This window comes from Zonotrichia albicollis, chromosome 27, assembly GCF_047830755.1.
Source record: "Zonotrichia albicollis isolate bZonAlb1 chromosome 27, bZonAlb1.hap1, whole genome shotgun sequence".
Lineage (NCBI taxonomy): Eukaryota > Metazoa > Chordata > Aves > Passeriformes > Passerellidae > Zonotrichia > Zonotrichia albicollis.
In genome coordinates this window covers 190,058-206,831 of record NC_133845.1, presented here as the reverse complement: position 1 = coordinate 206,831, position 16,774 = coordinate 190,058, and the positions used below count along the sequence as shown (strand labels likewise).

Below are 16,774 nucleotides of genomic sequence, written 5' to 3'. Positions count from 1 at the left end.
ACCTGAAGTGCTGTTGTCTATGAGACTCTGACTTAAAGCAAATGTGTGATCTCAGCTGGTGGGAGGTGTATTAATACTTGGATTCATGGTAAGGTGGAACAAAATTGGGAAGGCAGATGATCTGTGCTTTGAGATATGGCTGTGTCTGTTTTCAATAGGCTGTTTGTTAAAACTGTCTGTGCTCTCTAGCAGAGTCCAAGAACCATGATGCGAGACTTTTCAAAAAGATTCTGTTTATAGTTTTTAAAGTTCAGAAAAGGCAACACAGAATGCAGAGGAGAGGGAAAGATGGGCCGTGTTGGCACATCCTGTAGTCAGTCACAAGGACAGCGATACGGCTCAAACAACCAAACCTGAAAAGTCTAACGGCAACTGCCTTCCTTCCTCGGTATTTTGTGCACTTGGACCGACTTAATCGTGTGACTGTCCCTGTCCCTGGCCGTGACCTCCTGCCTCCTCAGACCGTCCCTGCTGCTGCCACTCACGCGAGCGGGGTCCGACGGCTGCGAATGTGCATCTGACATTGTTCTCCATTCTGGCTTTTCAGCCGAAAATAAAAGCGACACGTCCAGCGGGGCTGTGCGGAGCGCTGCCGTGTGTGCCGGGAGCGGGGCGGGCCGGGAGCAGAGCGGGGCGGGACTTCCGCGCCCGGGGCGGGGCGGCGGGCGGGGTCCGCCCGCCCGTCTGTCCGTCCGTCCGTCCGTCCGTGCGTGCGGGGCGCTCCGGGCCGGTGCGGCGCCGCGGCAGCGATGGCGGCCGGCGGGTACGGGCGCTACCGGGCTGCGATCTTCGCGGCCATGTTTGTGGGCTACACGCTCTATTACTTCAACCGCAAAACCTTCTCGTTCGTCATGCCCGCCGTCATGGCCGAGGTGCCGCTGGGGAAGGACGACCTGGGTGAGTGAGGGTCCGGGCTCCTCGGCCCCGCCGGCCCGGGGTGGCCGTTCCGCGGGCTGAGGCGCCCCTGGGCTCTGCCCGCCGCAGGTCTCATCACCAGCAGCCAGTCGGCAGCCTACGCCATCAGCAAGTTCATCAGCGGCGTCCTCTCGGACCAGATGAGCGCCCGCTGGCTCTTCTCCTCCGGCCTCCTCATGGTGGGCTTGGTCAACGTGGTCTTCTCCTGGAGCTCCACCGTCATGGCCTTCGCCGGGCTCTGGTTCCTCAACGGCCTGGCCCAGGGGCTGGGCTGGCCGCCCTGCGGCAAGATCCTGCGCAAGGTGGGTGCTGAGAGCCGCGGGGAGCTGCCGCCGCCCTGCTGACCTGCCCTGGCATCGGGGCCGCGCACACCTCGCTGGCCCACAATCCGCAGGGACTTGCAGCTTTTCTCACTCCCTTCCAGCCAAGGGGGGCCAGAGCACTCTCTGCATTCTGCTGCCTGTGGAACAAGTTTCCGTGCACGGGGTTCTGCTTATCCTACCAAAGGATGCCCCTATGTGCCTTGAGTGTAGCTCAGTTTGGTAACGTCTCCTGGTAGCAGGGTTCTGCCCCGTTGAGGCAGACTCTGTTGAAATTAAGTGTTTTCGGCGTGGACACACCGGACTGCTTCACTCTGCTGCTGCGGCTCAGGGGACAGTGAGCACAGTTCCAGCTGCACGCTTGGGCAACTTGGGAATTCCAAATCACAGGTGGTTTGGGTAGAAAACTGGGTAAAATGGAGGAATAGTGTGAGATGAGTCTCTAAGCTGTGTGTACTTGGGGTTTGTGAAAATCTGAAAGGACCAGATTGATTTCTCCCAAGGACAGAAGGAAAGGAGTTTGGTTAGTTTGATGCTGATCCTGTGGGGCAGGGTGGGGAAGAAATAAACAACTTTGTTGCTTTTCTGTGAGACACGTAGCCTCCCCTAACTGATGAGGAGAGGGCTGTTCAGGACAGTTGAATGCACAGAAAAGAAGGGCCCAAATAACAGAAATATCAGCTGTGGTGTTTTCTGAAGATATTCATGAATGTAGATCTCAGACATTTTCCTGCTGACAAGAACCACCCAAGTGGTTCTGGCTCTGGGTGCTCCTTGCAGTACGGAGCCCATCATGTCTGATACTTAATGCAGCAGAGTCCTAAAGTTACCCTGTGACTCTCTGTGTATCCATCCAAGTTCCTGAGCCAGCAGAGCTCTCCAGGAGGACGCTGTTCTAGCAAGTGAGTACACAAAACCATGTGCTCTTAAACTTGCCTCTCCTGCCCCACGTCTCAGTTTCACGTTCTGTAAATGGAAATAACTTTGAGCTGGCTCACAGTGTGGACACCTGTCAAGCTCTTTGGGCTGACACTTGAGTAACATTTGGCGTTCTGTGCATGACTAAAGTAGCGAGGTGTGGGTGTTTCCTCTACCTGCTTTTGGAGTTCTGTGTCTGAATTGCCCCCGCCCCACATAATGGGCTTCAAGGGAGGGTTTTCAGGTGTGCTGTCACTCTCTTACACCTCATGCTGTTTTTCTTGTTGCACAGTGGTTTGAGCCTTCCCAGTTTGGGACTTGGTGGGCAATCCTGTCTACAAGCATGAACTTGGCTGGAGGCTTAGGCCCCATTCTCGCTGCTCTTGTGTCTATGAACTACGATTGGCGCAAGACTTTGTCCTTCTCTGGCTTCACCTGCATGGTTGTCTCTTTTGTTTGCCTTGTCCTGATTAAAAACGAGCCGGCAGATGTTGGGCTGCCCAACATTGAGCAAGGAGCCAAGAAGGGGAAGAAAGGTGAGCATGTGGCTTCGATGCAAGCAGGCAGCTGCAGCAGGCGATGCAGTGCCTTCTGTCTGTGTTCTGGTACAGATGTGTCACTCTCAGCATACCAACACCCCCATCCTCCCCAGTTTCTGAAGTCACATTTTGGCAGGCGTGTGGTAATGGGTTGATTTTGGATGCTTTATTCTAATAATGAAGGTACAAATTGTGTAAGCGAAGGCCCCCTGTGATCTTGTGGGAAGGGGCTGGTGTAGGGTTTCCTGACGCCCTAGAGCAGAGCAGGGGAAAAGCCTGCTGTTAGCCCTCTGTTAGTCTTGCTCCTCAGCCTGCCAGCAGACACCTGTGTGCTGCTGAGCTGCTCAGGGCTGGCTCTCCCCATTTAAGTCATGTCTTCCTGCTACCAGCATCCCTATTTCCTTGGAGCCTTGTGTGCTCAGCCTGCGAGCGCAGTTTTGGTGAGGTGGTGGAGAGAGAAAAGCTGCAGCAGCAGGGAATGCTTCCTTGGGCCCGACCTCTGCTCCTCTGCTTTGGCAGCGGGCAGGCAGCTCTCCCCTCACCCCACCTTGGGCTCTCTTGACCCCTGGCTCTCGGTGGACTCTGCTCAGTGTTTCTGTCCCAGCCCAGGACATCTAGTTAGTAAATGTTTGTTCAGACCACTGAGTGTGGTGCTTCTCTGGAAGCAGAACATGTAGATGGGAATTGCAACACAGGTTTTCAGTAGGATTTTAAAGGCCAGTGGAAACTCAGCCCATGTTCCATGCTGTCCCATACTGACTGTGCTGCCAGACTGGACATCTTTGCATAAGAAAAGAATATTGTCTCCCCAGAGCATTCTCTGGGGAGAGCAAGTTTTTTGGTGTTCTTGGAAGACTGATGCAAAAATCAAGGTAGCATCTGAAAGCATATTTGTTTGGGTCTATGCAGTGCCTTTCACAGGCGTAGTTAAAAAACACTCCCAAAGAATCTAGAGGTAATTTTCCAAAAACCTTTGTGGGTGGTTTACTGGCAACTGAAATACAGAAAATTACTGGGAGTAGTGTTTTGATTATTCTTTTCAAATCTTTAATGAATGTGGGATAAAATGACAGATGAGATTTTGAAATCACCAGAACAAGGGGGAGGTAGAGCCACTCACCACCGTTCAGCAGCTGTGAATAGCTCCCTGTGTGGGGATGTTCTCATGCCTTGCTCCTGCCTGTAGAACTGTCTGCTGGGCTGCAGGTTGGTGTGGTTTGGGCTGTGGTAACACTCCTCCCGACCTTCCTACAGGTTCCTCCAGCGACAACAGCACCTTGACAGAGCTGCTGCTCTCCCCATACCTCTGGGTGCTCTCAACAGGCTACCTGGTCGTTTTTGGAGTGAAAACGTGCTGTACTGATTGGGGACAGCTCTTCCTGATCCAGGAGAGGGGACAGTCCATGCTTGTAGGTGAGATGCAGAACTGCATTATTAAGCTCTGGGGCTGCAATGTGGGAGGTGTTGCCAGAGTTTGTCTGGGTAGAGGCCCTTGCTTAGCTACACACAGGTTTTGGGCACTCAATAACTGAATGATGGCGTTAGTGCATGCACCGAGCACCCCAGTGCCAGGGCGTTCCTGGGACTGGCAGACAGGCCTTCCTGAACGGGGATGAGCCAGATCGTTGTGTCCAGCAGAGCTGCTCACGTGCTCTGTGAGCTTGCAGCCCACAGCACCAAATCTGATGAGCTGTTCTTTGCTTTGTCTGTGTTCTAGGCAGTTCCTACATGAGTGCCTTGGAGATTGGGGGCCTGGTGGGAAGCATTGCTGCTGGATACCTTTCCGATAGAGCAGTAGCAAAAGTAAGTCATGTGCACCCTTGGGCATGCTGGGCAGGGAACACGGTGGCTGTCTGAGCTGCTTCACTAAGGCACTCAGGCAGGGTGCACAGCAGAGAAACCAGCCCATACTCAGTTCTGTCATGTGCATGGGCACAGCTGTCAAACACTCCAGAAGGTGCTAGGAAATAGGTCTGCTGATGTTAGGGGTTGCAATATGCCTGTCAGATTTGAGGTGTTTAATATGTTTAATTTGTTTGCTTTACTGTGGTCTCCAGATTTTAGTGTGGAAGGGCTGTTTGCTGATAATTGTCTTCTGGCTGAAAAAAACCCCACATTAAAATCCAGTGTTGGGATCTGGAGCCAGATTCAGGGTGGAAGGGGTTGATAACTGAAGTGTGGTTTATTACTAAGAGCTTTTGTTTAGCACAGTTTGACTGTGTGCAGCCCTTAAACCATTAACAAGGTGTGCCAGCAGATGTGCTGTTGATGTGCATCCGTGTTTCTGACGGCGCTGTGGATGGTGTGGTCACTACAGGTGTAAAAGGAAGTCCCTGCAGTTTCTGCCTGTCCACTTTCCTCCCTTCCTTGTGTCCCAGGTGGGGCTGTCCAGCTACGGGAACCCCCGGCATGGGCTCCTGCTGTCCATGATGGCTGGGATGTGCGTGTCCATGTTCCTCTTCCGCATCACGGTCACGGGCGACTCTCCCAAGGTAAGCAGCTGGCCATCCCTGGGAGCGGCAGGTTTGATGACAGAAGCCAGGATTGTTTTCTTCACCATTCCCAAGGGTTTCCTTTTCGTTGCACTCGTGAGAAGCGCTGGCTTGGCCTGGCTTGGGGTTGCTCCTGCTGTCCTGTTGTTGCAGGCAGTCTGCCTTCCAGACTTTGCATGAGACCTGACTTGCATCTGCCCTTATGATTGCTAAATAAATAAAACTTCTTTTCTCCTTTCATTTTTTTCTTCTTCTTCTTCAGGAAAACCACTTCTGGACTGTAGCCTTTCAACCTCTAGCTGATCTTACAGGCCTAAAAGAACATGAGGTTTCTGCTTGCATTTTTTCTCCCTCTGCCTTTTTCTTCTTTCCTTGGTCTGCCTTACTCCTATCCTGAGAGGTTGGTTAGCACTTCAAAACTTAAAACCAGGGCATTGAGAAGAGATTACTGTAAGTTTGGTAAAAGAAACATTTTCTTATGGTAATTTGAGTGCACTAACTGACTTTAAAAAGTCTAACTATGTAACTTTTAAGTTTTATAAAGAAAGTTCTGAGGACCTCTCTTCATCAGGTAAAATATAGCCAGCTAAGGGGTCTTGTGGGTGAGATCTGAAAGAATGATTCTGCTCTGGCAGATACATTCTTATTCAGTTTCTGGCAAGTGTTTTCCTAACTCCTTTCTGTTTCACATCTGGAAAATATGATGGCACTTAACTTCCTCCTGGGCTTTTTGAAATGGTGTTTGCAGTTCTAAAAGCATGCTGTAATGTGGAGGTGTTACTTACCCTTTGTTGAGCAAACAAGAGACTGACAATTTTGGGCCAGATAGGTTTCTTAGAGCAGAAACTACCACTGAAGTTCAAATTGTTGAGATTTTTTGTGGTGAGGTTTTTTTTTTGGTTTCTTGGTCATTTTCTTTGGTTTCATTGGTTTCATTGAGGTCATCAGAAAGAGATGTCTCACAAATAAACATGCTCTGATCAGTCCCATGCATCTAAACTGAGAAAAGCTTTCAGTTGGTAGCTCCAGGCTTGTTTATGAAAGCAATGTGATTCACAGTTCTTTCCTGTGGTTTCTTGGGCTCATTGCCCTCTTCTGTTCAATGTTCTGTTTCTTGCAAATCAGCACAGGCTGTGGTGTGGGGGCAGAGCTGTGGGAGGGAGGAGAGCTTGCATTGGCCGGTAAGATGGCGTGGTGGGGATGCAGCTGGGCTCTATGGATGTGGGGACTACAGGCTTGAGCTCTCCTGGCTGCCAGGCTGGGGAGCTGCTATCAGCCTGAAAATGTCAAAACTCCCAGGTAGAGTATAGAATCAGAATTATCAACAGTTGCTAACTGACGGTGGTGAGACTTACAGATCCTGTTTGTGATTTTGACAGCTGTGGATTCTGACTCTGGGAGCTGTGTTTGGGTTCTCCTCGTACGGGCCGATTGCCCTGTTTGGGGTCATAGCAAATGAAAGTGCCCCTGCCAACCTGTGTGGCACTTCCCATGCCATCGTGGCCCTCATGGCCAATGGTAAGTAATACCCATTTCCCCAAAAACAAACAAAACCCATGCACGTTCTTGATGAAGCATGGTCTAGGCCCAGGTGCCAAGCTGCTGCTGGTCATGGGAAGGCACCTAAGGAGAGAGATAATGGAGCTGGAAGCCTCAGGGATGCTTTCCTGCTGTGCCTGACAGGTTTTGTGTTGGGCTTTAAGTTCAAACCAGGCCTAAGGAACTGTTATATATGCAAAAGCAGGTGTTGATAGAGAACATGGGAGCACACAAGTGTTGTTGACTTTCTGTTTGTTTTTCGTTGCAGTTGGGGGTTTCCTGGCTGGACTGCCTTTCAGTACAATTGCCAAGCACTACAGCTGGGCCACAGCGTTCTGGGTAGCTGAGGTCACCTGCATGGCTAGCACAGTGGCTTTCTTCCTCCTGCGAAACATCCGCACCAAGATGGGCCGGATTTCCAGGAAGGCTGACTGAGGAGGAGCTGCTCGGTGGAAGGATGTTCCCACGCTGACGTGAATGATGCTCGTTTTTGTTTGACTGGCCTAGGAGTGAGTTTACCTATTGCTGCAACCTAGATAAAAATGTCTCAACTTCTCATCCAGTGTCAGGTGCCAGAGGGCACAAGGTTCCTGCTACTGATCACTTTTTCCCTCAAGATGTGATAATTCACCTAGTTTACATTTGCAATGATTTTACTGTACCTCTTCCTCACAGCACTGTTAGTGAAGCAAGCAGGCTCTGCAGCCCAAGCTTCCCCACTAGAAGTGGTCTGAAATGACTGGCTTCAGGTGCACTTACCTCTAGTTTTGTCGTTATTGTCTCAGCCATTAACCGAGACATTAATCAGTTCAGCTTCGCTGCTCAGGGCCCTGAACCCAGCCTTGCTGTCTGTGTCAGTCCCATCCATCTGCCCCGGGCTGTCCCAGGTCACCTGAGCACGAGCTCTGTGTGTGCTCAGCCATGTGGCAGCGCACATCAGGGGATGGTGAGGGCTGCAGCCCAGCCTCCGACAGCAGCGAGGCCGCAGCCCCACGTGGGGTTAGTTCCAGGAGTGAGCAGCAGGACAAGCTGTGGCAGGGCTCTCCACAGCATTTAGGAACAGGCACGTTTCCAGGGAATTCATGGTGTCTGCAGCAGCTCCTTCTAAGTGAACTGATCCTGCTGGTGCATTCTGTGTGCAATGTTAATGATTGGCAAGGCAGGCAGCTGCTGCCAAGGCAGCTCACAGCCAGTGCTCTGCAAATCAGCCAGCAGAACTATCCCAGCAGCAGGAACTGCAACAGCAGCCACCACCAACCCACAACTTCTGCAGCTGGGTTTCTTGATAACCCACGTTTCTAGCATTGGCTTGTATTTTTCCAGTACAAGGTGTGAAGACTGGGATAGTTTTGGTCAAGAGCTGTGTCCCACATGGCTGCAGGCAGGGGCTCTGAGTCAGCCTTAGCAGAGCCATCACTGACAGCCTTAGCAGTCAGGCCCAGCACCCTGCAGTAAGTACACTCAGGTAATTTAATCAGGAATTTGTTGAATATTCTTGTTTTTCCCCAAAAGGATTTACTGTCTTAGGATCCTGAAAGAGGCACATTCAACTCATAAAGAACCTGCATGCAGGTACTTTGCTGAGTACCTTGCTTGCAAGAGTAGTTAGCTAGCCTTAATTAAGTAAATGAAAGTGAATTACATTTTGTACTTAATTACATTATTTTCTTCTGTATCTGAAATAAAAATGGAGCAGTGTCGCAAGGGCCCTGGTTGTCTTATGGAGAGTGGTGCAAGCAAAACCACCCAAATCCACGTATCCTCTTGAGGTGCCAATGTCCCCACCAACAGAAAGCAAACAGCCATTTGTCTCATTAGTAAACACTTATTACTTCTACACAGAAACCCTCTGCAAGACCGTAAGTTCGAGCTATACAGGAAAAATACCTATGTACATTTATGACAGGAAAGAAAAGCACTGACTGTGGAAAAGCCACAGACTTGCACCTTCTCCTTCAGCCAAGTGCAGCAGAGCTGCAACAGCAAAGTAAGGCCCTGTGGCCCAATGTAAACAGTGCTAAGGAATCTCTTTAAGGTAAGTTTTGCAACAAAGGGGATCAACTGATATTTTGGGAGATACTAAAGCATGTTTTGGGGATGTGCAGTCTCTGCTGTGGAGAGGGGAGCTTTGTGAGAGACCAGCCAGGGAAGAGAGAGGCCCTGCTCTTCAGATGAATGAATCTCTGCAACAGGCAAGGCTTTCTCTATGATCCAGGTCCAAAGGGTCCAGCCTTCTCTGCCACCTCCAGAGCAAGCTTCAAGTTCTGATCAAACAACTCGCATCTGAAATAGTCAGAAAAGCAAAAGGGATGACTTCTACCTATGGAAGTGAGTTAACAAAGCTAACAAAAGATCTCCACATCCTTGGCTCTGCATCCTTCAAGGAGAAATTCAGAAATTATGACACAGCAACATGACTACTGTCGAGGTCCGACTTGGTCCTTAGTTAAGGTTAAAGCTTCTTATGTAGGCCCGAACATATGGTAAGACAGCAGGGCTTGTGCCAAGGGAGAGCACCTCCCATTGCCCCAGCAGAGCCAGCACTGGAAAGAGCTCAGGGCTGCATCCCCTCTCTGCAGCAGTGTGCTGTAGCTTCCTTCAGCCAGTTTTGCTACTTAGGAGTGCATTTGCTACTGTATAGGCAGAAAGCAATGAGGGGTTGCGGCCAGGTTACTAAAAATGGGCTTTTCCTTACCTTATTGGCATCTCCAGGGAGTAGAAAGGATTCTTCAGAGCGAAGTCTGAGTAAATCTCATAGATTTTGCGGAGAAGAGCGTCTATCCCTGTCTGCCTTGGGTCAGCAAGAACCATGAATTTGATCCCTGGAGCCATAATGCCAGGAGCATGAGGAAGGCCAAGCACAGACAGCCCTGACGAGCAGAGCAGTGCCGGTGCTTGGGCCCCCCGGTACCTGTCAGTGTCTGGAAGCAGTGCAGCTTGAAGGTGTCGGTCTCCAGCATCTCGATCCCGGAGCTCCCAACCTCGGGTGACAGCTGCGAGCCGATGGCGAACAGCCTGCGGGGACAGGCCCTCAGCGCCCCTCACCGCCCTGCCCGTGCCCCCCGGCCGTCACGGCCCCCCGACTCACGAGTGGAACATGGAGGCCAGCATCAGCTTCTCGTTGGAGGAGAGCCGGTGGCGGCCGAAGCGGATGGACACCGGGTAGTTGGCGGGGTTGCTCAGGAACTCCAGCACGTCCTTCCCGTCCGCCGTGAAGCGACCGTTCACCTCGGCGCCGTTGATGGCGAGCACGGCGTGACCCACTGCGGGGACAGCGCGGCGGCGTCAGGCAGACAGTCCATCGGTCAGACGGTCAGGCAGTCTGTCCGTCAATAAGCCCGGCCCCGCCCGGCGCTTCCCACCCGCCGCACCGCGGATGCCGTCCCGCTGCCCGAAGGCAACGACGACGCGCTCGTCGTGCAGGCGCAGGACGAGATCGAGCGGGAAGCTGAACGTCTTCTCGGTGTCGGAGCGGGGCGCGTAGTGGTCCAGCTGGTAGATGAGGCCGCCGGCCTTGTTGACCACGTAGACGCTGAAGATCGCCATGGCGCCGAGCCCCGCCCGCCCGCCGCGGCAGAGGCAGCGCCGCCGCCCCGGCAGTGACGCACGGCCCCGGGCCCGCCCCGGAAGTGACGCACGGCCCCGCCCGCCCCGGAAGTGACGCACGGCCCCGGGCCCGCCCCGGAAGTGACGCACGGCCCGGGGCCCGCCCCGGCAGTGACGCGACCGCCCGGGGCCCGCCCCCGGCCCACGCCAGGCCCTTCCTTTCTCGCCGACATCTTGCGGAGCAGCTGCGGCCGTATCATGGTGAGCGGGCCCGGGCCGGGGGGCGGGCGGCGGGCCGGGCTGGGCCGCCCGAGAGGCGCTGGCGGCTCCGTGAGCGCGGCGGGAAGCCCTGCGAGGTGCCCGGGGGACCGAGCCCGCGCGTCGCCGCTCACCCTCCATCCTTCTCACCCCCTCGCAGCCGCCCAAAGACGATAAGAAGAAGAAGGACGCGGGCAAGTCCGCCAAGAAGGACAAGGACCCGGTCAACAAGTCCGGCGGCAAAGCCAAGAAGAAGGTGGGAGCCGGCGGGCCGGAGGGCTCCGCGCGCGATCCCGGGCCTGGCGCGTGTGGCGTGGCCGGGCCCCAGGGCGGGGGCAGGCGGGGCCGGCATCCTGTTGTTAAAGGAGCCAGTTCTTCGTCTGCCAGCAAGTTGTACATAATAGTGCTAAACCTGAGTAACAGGGGGCTTTGGTCCTCTTATTTTTAGATACTACAGGTAATAGCCGTAGCACGCTCATTTACGGAGGCAGTTTTGTGCATCTCACTAGGGCTTTAGTTTGGGATGTGATACGGAAACGTTCGATGCTGCAGTTCTTTCATCATAGTTTAGTTCCATCTTCTGTTCTTGCTTACAAGATTGCTTAAGGGCGGGGGGGTGTTGTTTTTTGTCTGTTTTCAAGTAGAAGTGGTCCAAGGGGAAAGTGAGAGACAAGTTGAACAACCTCGTCCTGTTTGACAAGGCCACTTATGACAAACTGTGCAAAGAAGTGCCCAACTACAAGCTCATCACACCTGCAGTTGTCTCAGAAAGGCTGAAGATTCGAGGTTCCCTGGCTCGGGCTGCCCTCCAGGAGCTCCTCAGCAAAGGTGAGCACTTGGAAATAAAAAAAAAAAACAAACGGAAAGCTGCTTGAATTGACTGTTTGGTTTTCCTTGCTTGCCCAGCAGCTTTCCTGCAGCATCTGAACTGCTCCATGCGTAAATTGTTTTTGGAGAGCCACTGCCTTAACTTGCATTTCAGAAGTGCTCCAAAGTATGGAGCAGCAGTTTGTTACGTACAGGCATTGCTGTACTAAGAAAAATGTTGCCAAAATGATGGGCTGTGATGTAACTGCAGCCAGATGGCAACAAAAGACTTGTATAAGCTGCTACCCCCTATTATTTTCTCTTGTACATTGCCCTGTCTCTCTAGGACGGACCTCAGCATCCCTGGCATCCATCAGTACATGCACGCTGATGTAATTTTGTTTTTCCATAGGGTTGATCAAACTGGTGTCCAAGCACCGAGCCCAGGTGATTTACACCCGGAACACGAAAGGTGGAGACGCGCCTGCTGCAGGGGAGGACGCGTAGGGAGGTGAGCTGGGTGCTGAGCTGTGCAATGTGTAATGGGCAGCTTCCATATGCCTGTTGTGGGCTGTTCTTCCAGAGAGTATTTTGCTCACGTCCTAAGCAACTTCTTGGGGGAACATTACTGGAAACATCAGCTTTCCAGAATTAAATTATAAGGAGATTTCTGATTTTGTCCCTGTGCTCATTGAATGGGGAAAGTATAATTTGTTCCCCTCACTGTGGGTTGCAGGGCAAATGCGCACCTGTCCTCCCTGCTCCCACATGGCACCATGGCCAAGTGCTCCTGCTGGGATAAAACTGTCAGACTGTCTGCTTTGTGCTAGCCTGCTTTTACCTGGATTTCTGATTGGGGACTTCTTGCTTTGCAGGTTCTTCAGTGACTTCGTCAACAATGTGTCATATGTAGATGCACACAATAAAATTATTGGTTATAATTTTTCTTGATTTTTCAACAGTGTGTATGTTTCCTTACTTATAGTGATGCATTACTTATAGTGGATTTTGGTTGAGGTTATGGCTGTTGTCCCGTAGCAGCCAGTTTTTATCTTTATTAGTATCACAAATGTGTTGCTGAAAGGGAAGCGTGAAACTTTCACATCACCTACAGCAGCCAGTGATGTTAGACAATGTAAAGGATAAATGTTAAAATGAAGGAAAGCAATATAAGTTTGAGTGAAAGTATCAAACACCTAGCATTAGTTGCCTGCAGGGTGGGCCCTGCATTTGAAATGAGTTTCAGTTGGTCTACAAACAGAGAGGCATTAAAAAAAAAGTTTATTTCTCCAAAAATTCTTCCTTTAGCAGGATGTGCCATTTCAGCATAGGGCACTGGCATCACTTGCTGTACAGAGTAGGCTTTCTGACAGGAAGATATGGCATCCACAGGAGCCTGTCCTTGCTGGCAGGACTTGACTTTGTGTGGCTTAAGGTGTGATGCTCGCATGAACATTCTATGCCCTTACAGGGCAGTCATCAACAAAAGTGCAGCTACCTACAGTCAGCCTTTCCACAGCAGAGCTGGGTGTCTCGTGTTCCTCATCTGATCACCTTTTTTTCTTCTTTTCCCCTGATTCAGTTCTAAACTGGTGCCTGAAAGAGAGCACAGAAGTCAGACTGCAGTAGCCTTTAGACAGAGATAATGAACGCTTCTAGAAAAATTACCAAAGTGCTGTGTGTAGTGTTTTAGCATGGAAGGTCCCTCAATGTTTTTGTTACCTCAGTGAGTGGTAGCTCCAGCCAGCTGACAGTTCTGGCACATTAAAAGGTGCCAGTGGGACAGTAAGTGGGTCAAAAGGTGAGCCAAACAAAACAAGGCAGATGCCTTCATGTGTGCAGCCTTTACAGCCATGAGCACACGTCCTTGCAGGCCATGGTGCTGCTCCAGGACAAGAATGATACTCTGCCTGGATTAAGCACAGTGTGGTGCAACTCCGCTTAATGTCTAGTTATGCTTGGTGCTTCCTCAGAGCCTGCTCCATGAATAGCTTGCACGTACAGCAGCCCCACACTGCCCCTGGCACCCATCTGTGCTGAAGCTCACCGGGACTGCCACCTCCTGCCATGATTCCACACGCGCCCAAAGGAAGGCAGCCAGCTGTCACTTGTCTGAGAGGTATGGTCAAAGTTGGCACCAACACGTTCCACTGGGAGCTTTTTCAGCTTCTGCTTCTCCTCTGAAAAAGAAAAATAAATTGTAGACCGGTTTGGGTTGGAAGGGAGCTTAAGGATCACATTGCTGCAACCCCCTGTAGCATGGATGGGGATGCTTTCCCCTAGACCAGGTTGCCCAAAAGCCCAAATACTTTGTTCAGCAGAAGTTTTTCAAATTGCATTTGGTTCTCTAGCATGTTAAAGTGACTGTAAGGTTAACTAGAAGATGTGCAAGCTGCTCACTGTGTTTGAGAAACTCCTCATAGGAAGGTCCAATTTGTTTACTTCCATCTTCTTCCTCTGTTAGCCACGGAGGTTTTGCTCCTAGAAGTCACAGGGAATATTTACTTAGCCACTGAAGTTACCCTTAAACTGTGACAGAATAAAAGGGTCCCCTCTTCCCCCTGTCTGCTGCTTGTGCTACCAAGCAAGTGACCAAGTGAACTCTGGGTGTTCTGAGAAAAAAAGAGCTGGCCATGGCAGACACCCCAAATCATACACTCCCCACAGCAGCAGCATCAACAGTTTTTACTGTGCTGATGTGTTTTCTTCTCTAGTATGTCAAATATTGCCAAGAGTGGCTATGGCTACCTCCTGGTTATGCTGCAACTGCTTCAAAATTGGAGTTATCCCTGTGACATTTGCAAGCCATGAGGTAGCAGCCTGGTGAGTCATGATGCAGGTGCACTTACCTGTGTGGACATTTCCTTTGCCTTCTGTTTCCTGTTAACAGGAACATAAAATGCTTATGAGAATCTTGTGTTTAGGAGTATCTCTGAGCAGAAGAGCATTGCCTTCATTCCTTTCCAGAATCAAGTTCTATTAGAAAAAGGCAGAGGAAAGCTCATCTCTTTAAAAGAGTTTGTTTTTTTTCCCCCAGTATATTGAAGAATGTTTGCATAATGAAAGTTAAACCTGGGTAACTGAAACTGGGCTAGTTTCAGGGGAGACCACCCCTTGTTCTGCTTTGTGACATGTGCTGTAGGTGACTTGCAGATAAATCGAAGTCACATTCGCTAGCCAGTCACCCCTACCTGGTGGCCAATGAAGGTCAGAACCTTGCTTGATTCCATCCAGGCTAAATCAGGTCCTGTCTGCATTCTGCTCGGGCCAGGCTCTTCTGCATCACAAGGGCTATCCCTGAAATAAGAAACCAGCTCTTACTGTAGTGCATACAAAAGCTTGCAAAAGCTTTGCAAGACCCCGGTAATGACAGTGTCAAACTCCCCGTGCTTTGAGCACACATGCATCAGTCACTGCTGAAGAAAGTGGTGCTTACCGTTCAGGTCCTGCGAGGAGCCTGCAGACAGAAGGTCCTGCACAGAATTCTGGCTCTGGTTGAAGCTGAGTGTAATTCAGGAAAAAGGAACAATATTTCTGGTACTGAGCACAGCCCCCACGCAGCCGCCCCCAGCCCCTCCCCGGTGGCGGTGGTGCGCGGTGCAGCCAGGGCAGGATACAGCTCACCGACCTGCAGCGCGGCTCGCACCGTCTCTCGCTGCCGGCGCTCGGCCTCCCGGATGTCAGCCGCCATCTGCGGGGACACAGCGGTGAGGCGGGGCCAGCGGGGGCCGGGGCCGCTGCGGGGAGGTGACCGAGCGTACCTGGAGGATGCGCTCCTCCTCCCGCCGCTGGTGCTCGGCCAGCGCCTGCTCCAGAGCCTGCGCGAAGCGCTCGTACTCCTCGGCCGGCACCAGGCACCGCTCCCGCAGCGCCGCCTCCGCCCGGTTCTCCCGCCAGAACCGCGCCGTCTCCCGGCGGTGCTCGGGCCTGCGGGACACCGGGACACCGTCAGCACCGCCCGCACCGGCCAATCGCCACAAGAGCCCGGCATGCGGCAGCGTCGGCCCGCCCCGTTCCTGCCCACGCACCCGGCCAGGTGCTGCAGCAGCCCGGCATGCAGCAGCGCCAGCCCGCCGCGCCGCCCGTGCCGCTGCACGCCGCGCCCGCAGCACGGGCACCACACGCGCCCATCGTGCTCCGCCGGGTCGTAGCGCCGCACGGCCGCGGCCCCATCGGCCACGGCCGCCGCCGCCCGCGCCGCCGCCGTCGCTTCCTGCAGCTGGGCCAGCGCCTCGCGCAGCCGCCGGCGATGCCCCGTGCTGTACCGGTGCCGGCGGCCCGTGAAGGCGCTGCGGCGGCACAGCCCGCAGTAGTGCACGGCCATGGCGCCCGCGCCGCGCCGCGCAGGCGCGGGGAGGGACAGGACCCGGCCCCGCCCCTCCGCCGGCCCCGCCCCTCCGCCGGCCCCGCCCGCCGCTCCCGGTGCCCCGGGGCTCGCCCGCGTCACCGCCCGGGCCTCCGCCACGGGCCCGTATCCAGAGAAGGGCATCCAAGCTGAGCAGGGTCTGACCGCGTGTCTCATGAGGAGCGGCTGGGGGAGCTGGGGCTGTTTAGCCTGGGGAAAAGGAGGCTCAGGGGTTATCGCTCTCTACAGCTGCCTGAAAGGAGGCTGGAGCCACGCGCGGGTCGGTCTCTTGTCCCACGCAATCACGAAGACAAGGAGACACAGTCTTAAGGTGTACCAGGGGAGGTTTAGGCTGGACATTAGGAAGAATTTATTCAGAAAAAGAGTGATGAGACACTGAAATGGGCTGCCCAGGGAGGTGGTGGAGTCCATCCCTGGAGGTGCTCAAGGGAAGACCGGACATGGCACTCAGCACCATGGTCTAGTTGGCATGGCAGTCTTTAGTCCTAGGTTGGACTCAGGGATCTCAGAGGTCTTTTCCAGCCTAATTGATTCTGTGACTGCTACAGTGACTTAGATGACATTAACTACACACCCTGCCCTGCACAGTGCCAAACAGGGAGAGAGAAAGTTGCAGCTGTTAATTGGGCCATAACAGCTGCTTGGGCACTGGTGCTGCTGCCTCAGTCATTATCTGTGTTAAGCTGCAGGTGTGCTATTGCTGAGCAATGGGACACTGCTGAGGGCTCTGTGGCTAGTGTAGCCTATCTTGTTTGTCTTACTAGGTTGGTTTCATTAGAACGGTTTCTTGTTTGGTCAGGTGACCTATCCCTGCTCGTTGGGTGTCATCAGTGTCCTGATGACTCGGTACTGGCTTGGTTTGTGTCATGGACAGATGTTTGCAATACAAACATCCTGCTCACCCACTTGCCATGACTCTTCTCCACGCACAGAGGGGAGATGGGCGATGGGGATGGAAACAGAGCAGCTACAAACCAAAATCATCACATCCTTGGCTTAGTACCAGCAGGAATTAGATTTCAGACTCTACATATGTTGAGCATTTTGTAGGAGGATGGAGGTTATGCTTGTAGT

At 52.8% G+C, this 16,774-nt stretch overlaps 4 protein-coding genes across 5 annotated transcripts; 2 read left to right on the top strand and 2 right to left on the bottom strand.

Annotated features, from left to right (window-relative positions):
- Positions 1 to 749: 749 nt before the first annotated feature.
- SLC37A4 (solute carrier family 37 member 4) lies at positions 750 to 8,431 on the top strand. Of its 2 annotated transcripts, XM_074559559.1 has the most exons (9): positions 750 to 897; positions 985 to 1,217; positions 2,446 to 2,689; positions 3,947 to 4,105; positions 4,410 to 4,495; positions 5,071 to 5,184; positions 5,447 to 5,512; positions 6,564 to 6,702; positions 6,992 to 8,431. In XM_074559559.1, the coding sequence occupies exons 1-9, from the start codon at positions 750 to 752 to the stop codon at positions 7,156 to 7,158; spliced, it is 1,356 nt and encodes a 451-aa protein (XP_074415660.1). In that variant the 3' UTR covers positions 7,159 to 8,431. The 2 variants fall into 2 exon arrangements, with proteins under 2 accessions (XP_074415660.1, XP_074415661.1); XM_074559560.1 differs by lacking the exon at positions 5,447 to 5,512.
- TRAPPC4 (trafficking protein particle complex subunit 4) lies at positions 8,053 to 10,364 on the bottom strand. The gene is made up of 5 exons (XM_005494651.4): positions 10,095 to 10,364; positions 9,812 to 9,986; positions 9,635 to 9,738; positions 9,419 to 9,545; positions 8,053 to 9,006 (listed from the first exon to the last, which is right to left on the bottom strand). Exons 1-5 carry the CDS (start codon positions 10,267 to 10,269, stop codon positions 8,928 to 8,930), a joined length of 660 nt encoding a protein of 219 aa, XP_005494708.1. The 5' UTR covers positions 10,270 to 10,364; the 3' UTR covers positions 8,053 to 8,927.
- A 6-nt stretch (positions 10,365 to 10,370) lies between these two features.
- On the top strand, positions 10,371 to 12,293 carry RPS25 (ribosomal protein S25). Its single transcript, XM_005494652.2, has 5 exons — positions 10,371 to 10,530; positions 10,688 to 10,783; positions 11,172 to 11,355; positions 11,747 to 11,845; positions 12,210 to 12,293. The coding sequence occupies exons 1-4, from the start codon at positions 10,528 to 10,530 to the stop codon at positions 11,839 to 11,841; spliced, it is 378 nt and encodes a 125-aa protein (XP_005494709.1). The 5' UTR covers positions 10,371 to 10,527; the 3' UTR covers positions 11,842 to 11,845; positions 12,210 to 12,293.
- A 305-nt stretch (positions 12,294 to 12,598) lies between these two features.
- Positions 12,599 to 15,715, bottom strand: CENATAC (centrosomal AT-AC splicing factor). Its single transcript, XM_014272479.3, has 9 exons — positions 15,363 to 15,715; positions 15,096 to 15,261; positions 14,963 to 15,025; positions 14,771 to 14,835; positions 14,526 to 14,631; positions 14,184 to 14,214; positions 13,735 to 13,815; positions 13,382 to 13,514; positions 12,599 to 12,930 (listed from the first exon to the last, which is right to left on the bottom strand). Exons 1-9 carry the CDS (start codon positions 15,656 to 15,658, stop codon positions 12,885 to 12,887), a joined length of 987 nt encoding a protein of 328 aa, XP_014127954.1. The 5' UTR covers positions 15,659 to 15,715; the 3' UTR covers positions 12,599 to 12,884.
- Positions 15,716 to 16,774: the final 1,059 nt, after the last annotated feature.

Coding starts and splice junctions, on each gene's coding strand:
- SLC37A4 (XM_074559559.1), top strand. CDS start 750: ATGGCGGCCGGCGGGTACGGGCGCTACCGGGCTGCGATCTTCGCGGCC. Junction 4,106..4,409: donor GGGACAGTCCATGCTTGTAG/GTGAGATGCAGA, acceptor TCTGTGTTCTAG/GCAGTTCCTACATGAGTGCC. Junction 5,185..5,446: donor TCACGGGCGACTCTCCCAAG/GTAAGCAGCTGG, acceptor CTTCTTCTTCAG/GAAAACCACTTCTGGACTGT.
- TRAPPC4 (XM_005494651.4), bottom strand. CDS start 10,269: ATGGCGATCTTCAGCGTCTACGTGGTCAACAAGGCCGGCGGCCTCATC. Junction 9,739..9,811: donor CTGGCCTCCATGTTCCACTC/GTGAGTCGGGGG, acceptor CTGTCCCCGCAG/GCTGTTCGCCATCGGCTCGC. Junction 9,546..9,634: donor CTGCTTCCAGACACTGACAG/GTACCGGGGGGC, acceptor TTATGGCTCCAG/GGATCAAATTCATGGTTCTT.
- RPS25 (XM_005494652.2), top strand. Junction 10,784..11,171: donor GCGGCAAAGCCAAGAAGAAG/GTGGGAGCCGGC, acceptor GTTTTCAAGTAG/AAGTGGTCCAAGGGGAAAGT. Junction 11,356..11,746: donor CCAGGAGCTCCTCAGCAAAG/GTGAGCACTTGG, acceptor GTTTTTCCATAG/GGTTGATCAAACTGGTGTCC.
- CENATAC (XM_014272479.3), bottom strand. CDS start 15,658: ATGGCCGTGCACTACTGCGGGCTGTGCCGCCGCAGCGCCTTCACGGGC. Junction 15,026..15,095: donor AGGAGGAGCGCATCCTCCAG/GTACGCTCGGTC, acceptor GTGTCCCCGCAG/ATGGCGGCTGACATCCGGGA. Junction 14,215..14,525: donor TGACCTTCATTGGCCACCAG/GTAGGGGTGACT, acceptor TCCTGTTAACAG/GAAACAGAAGGCAAAGGAAA.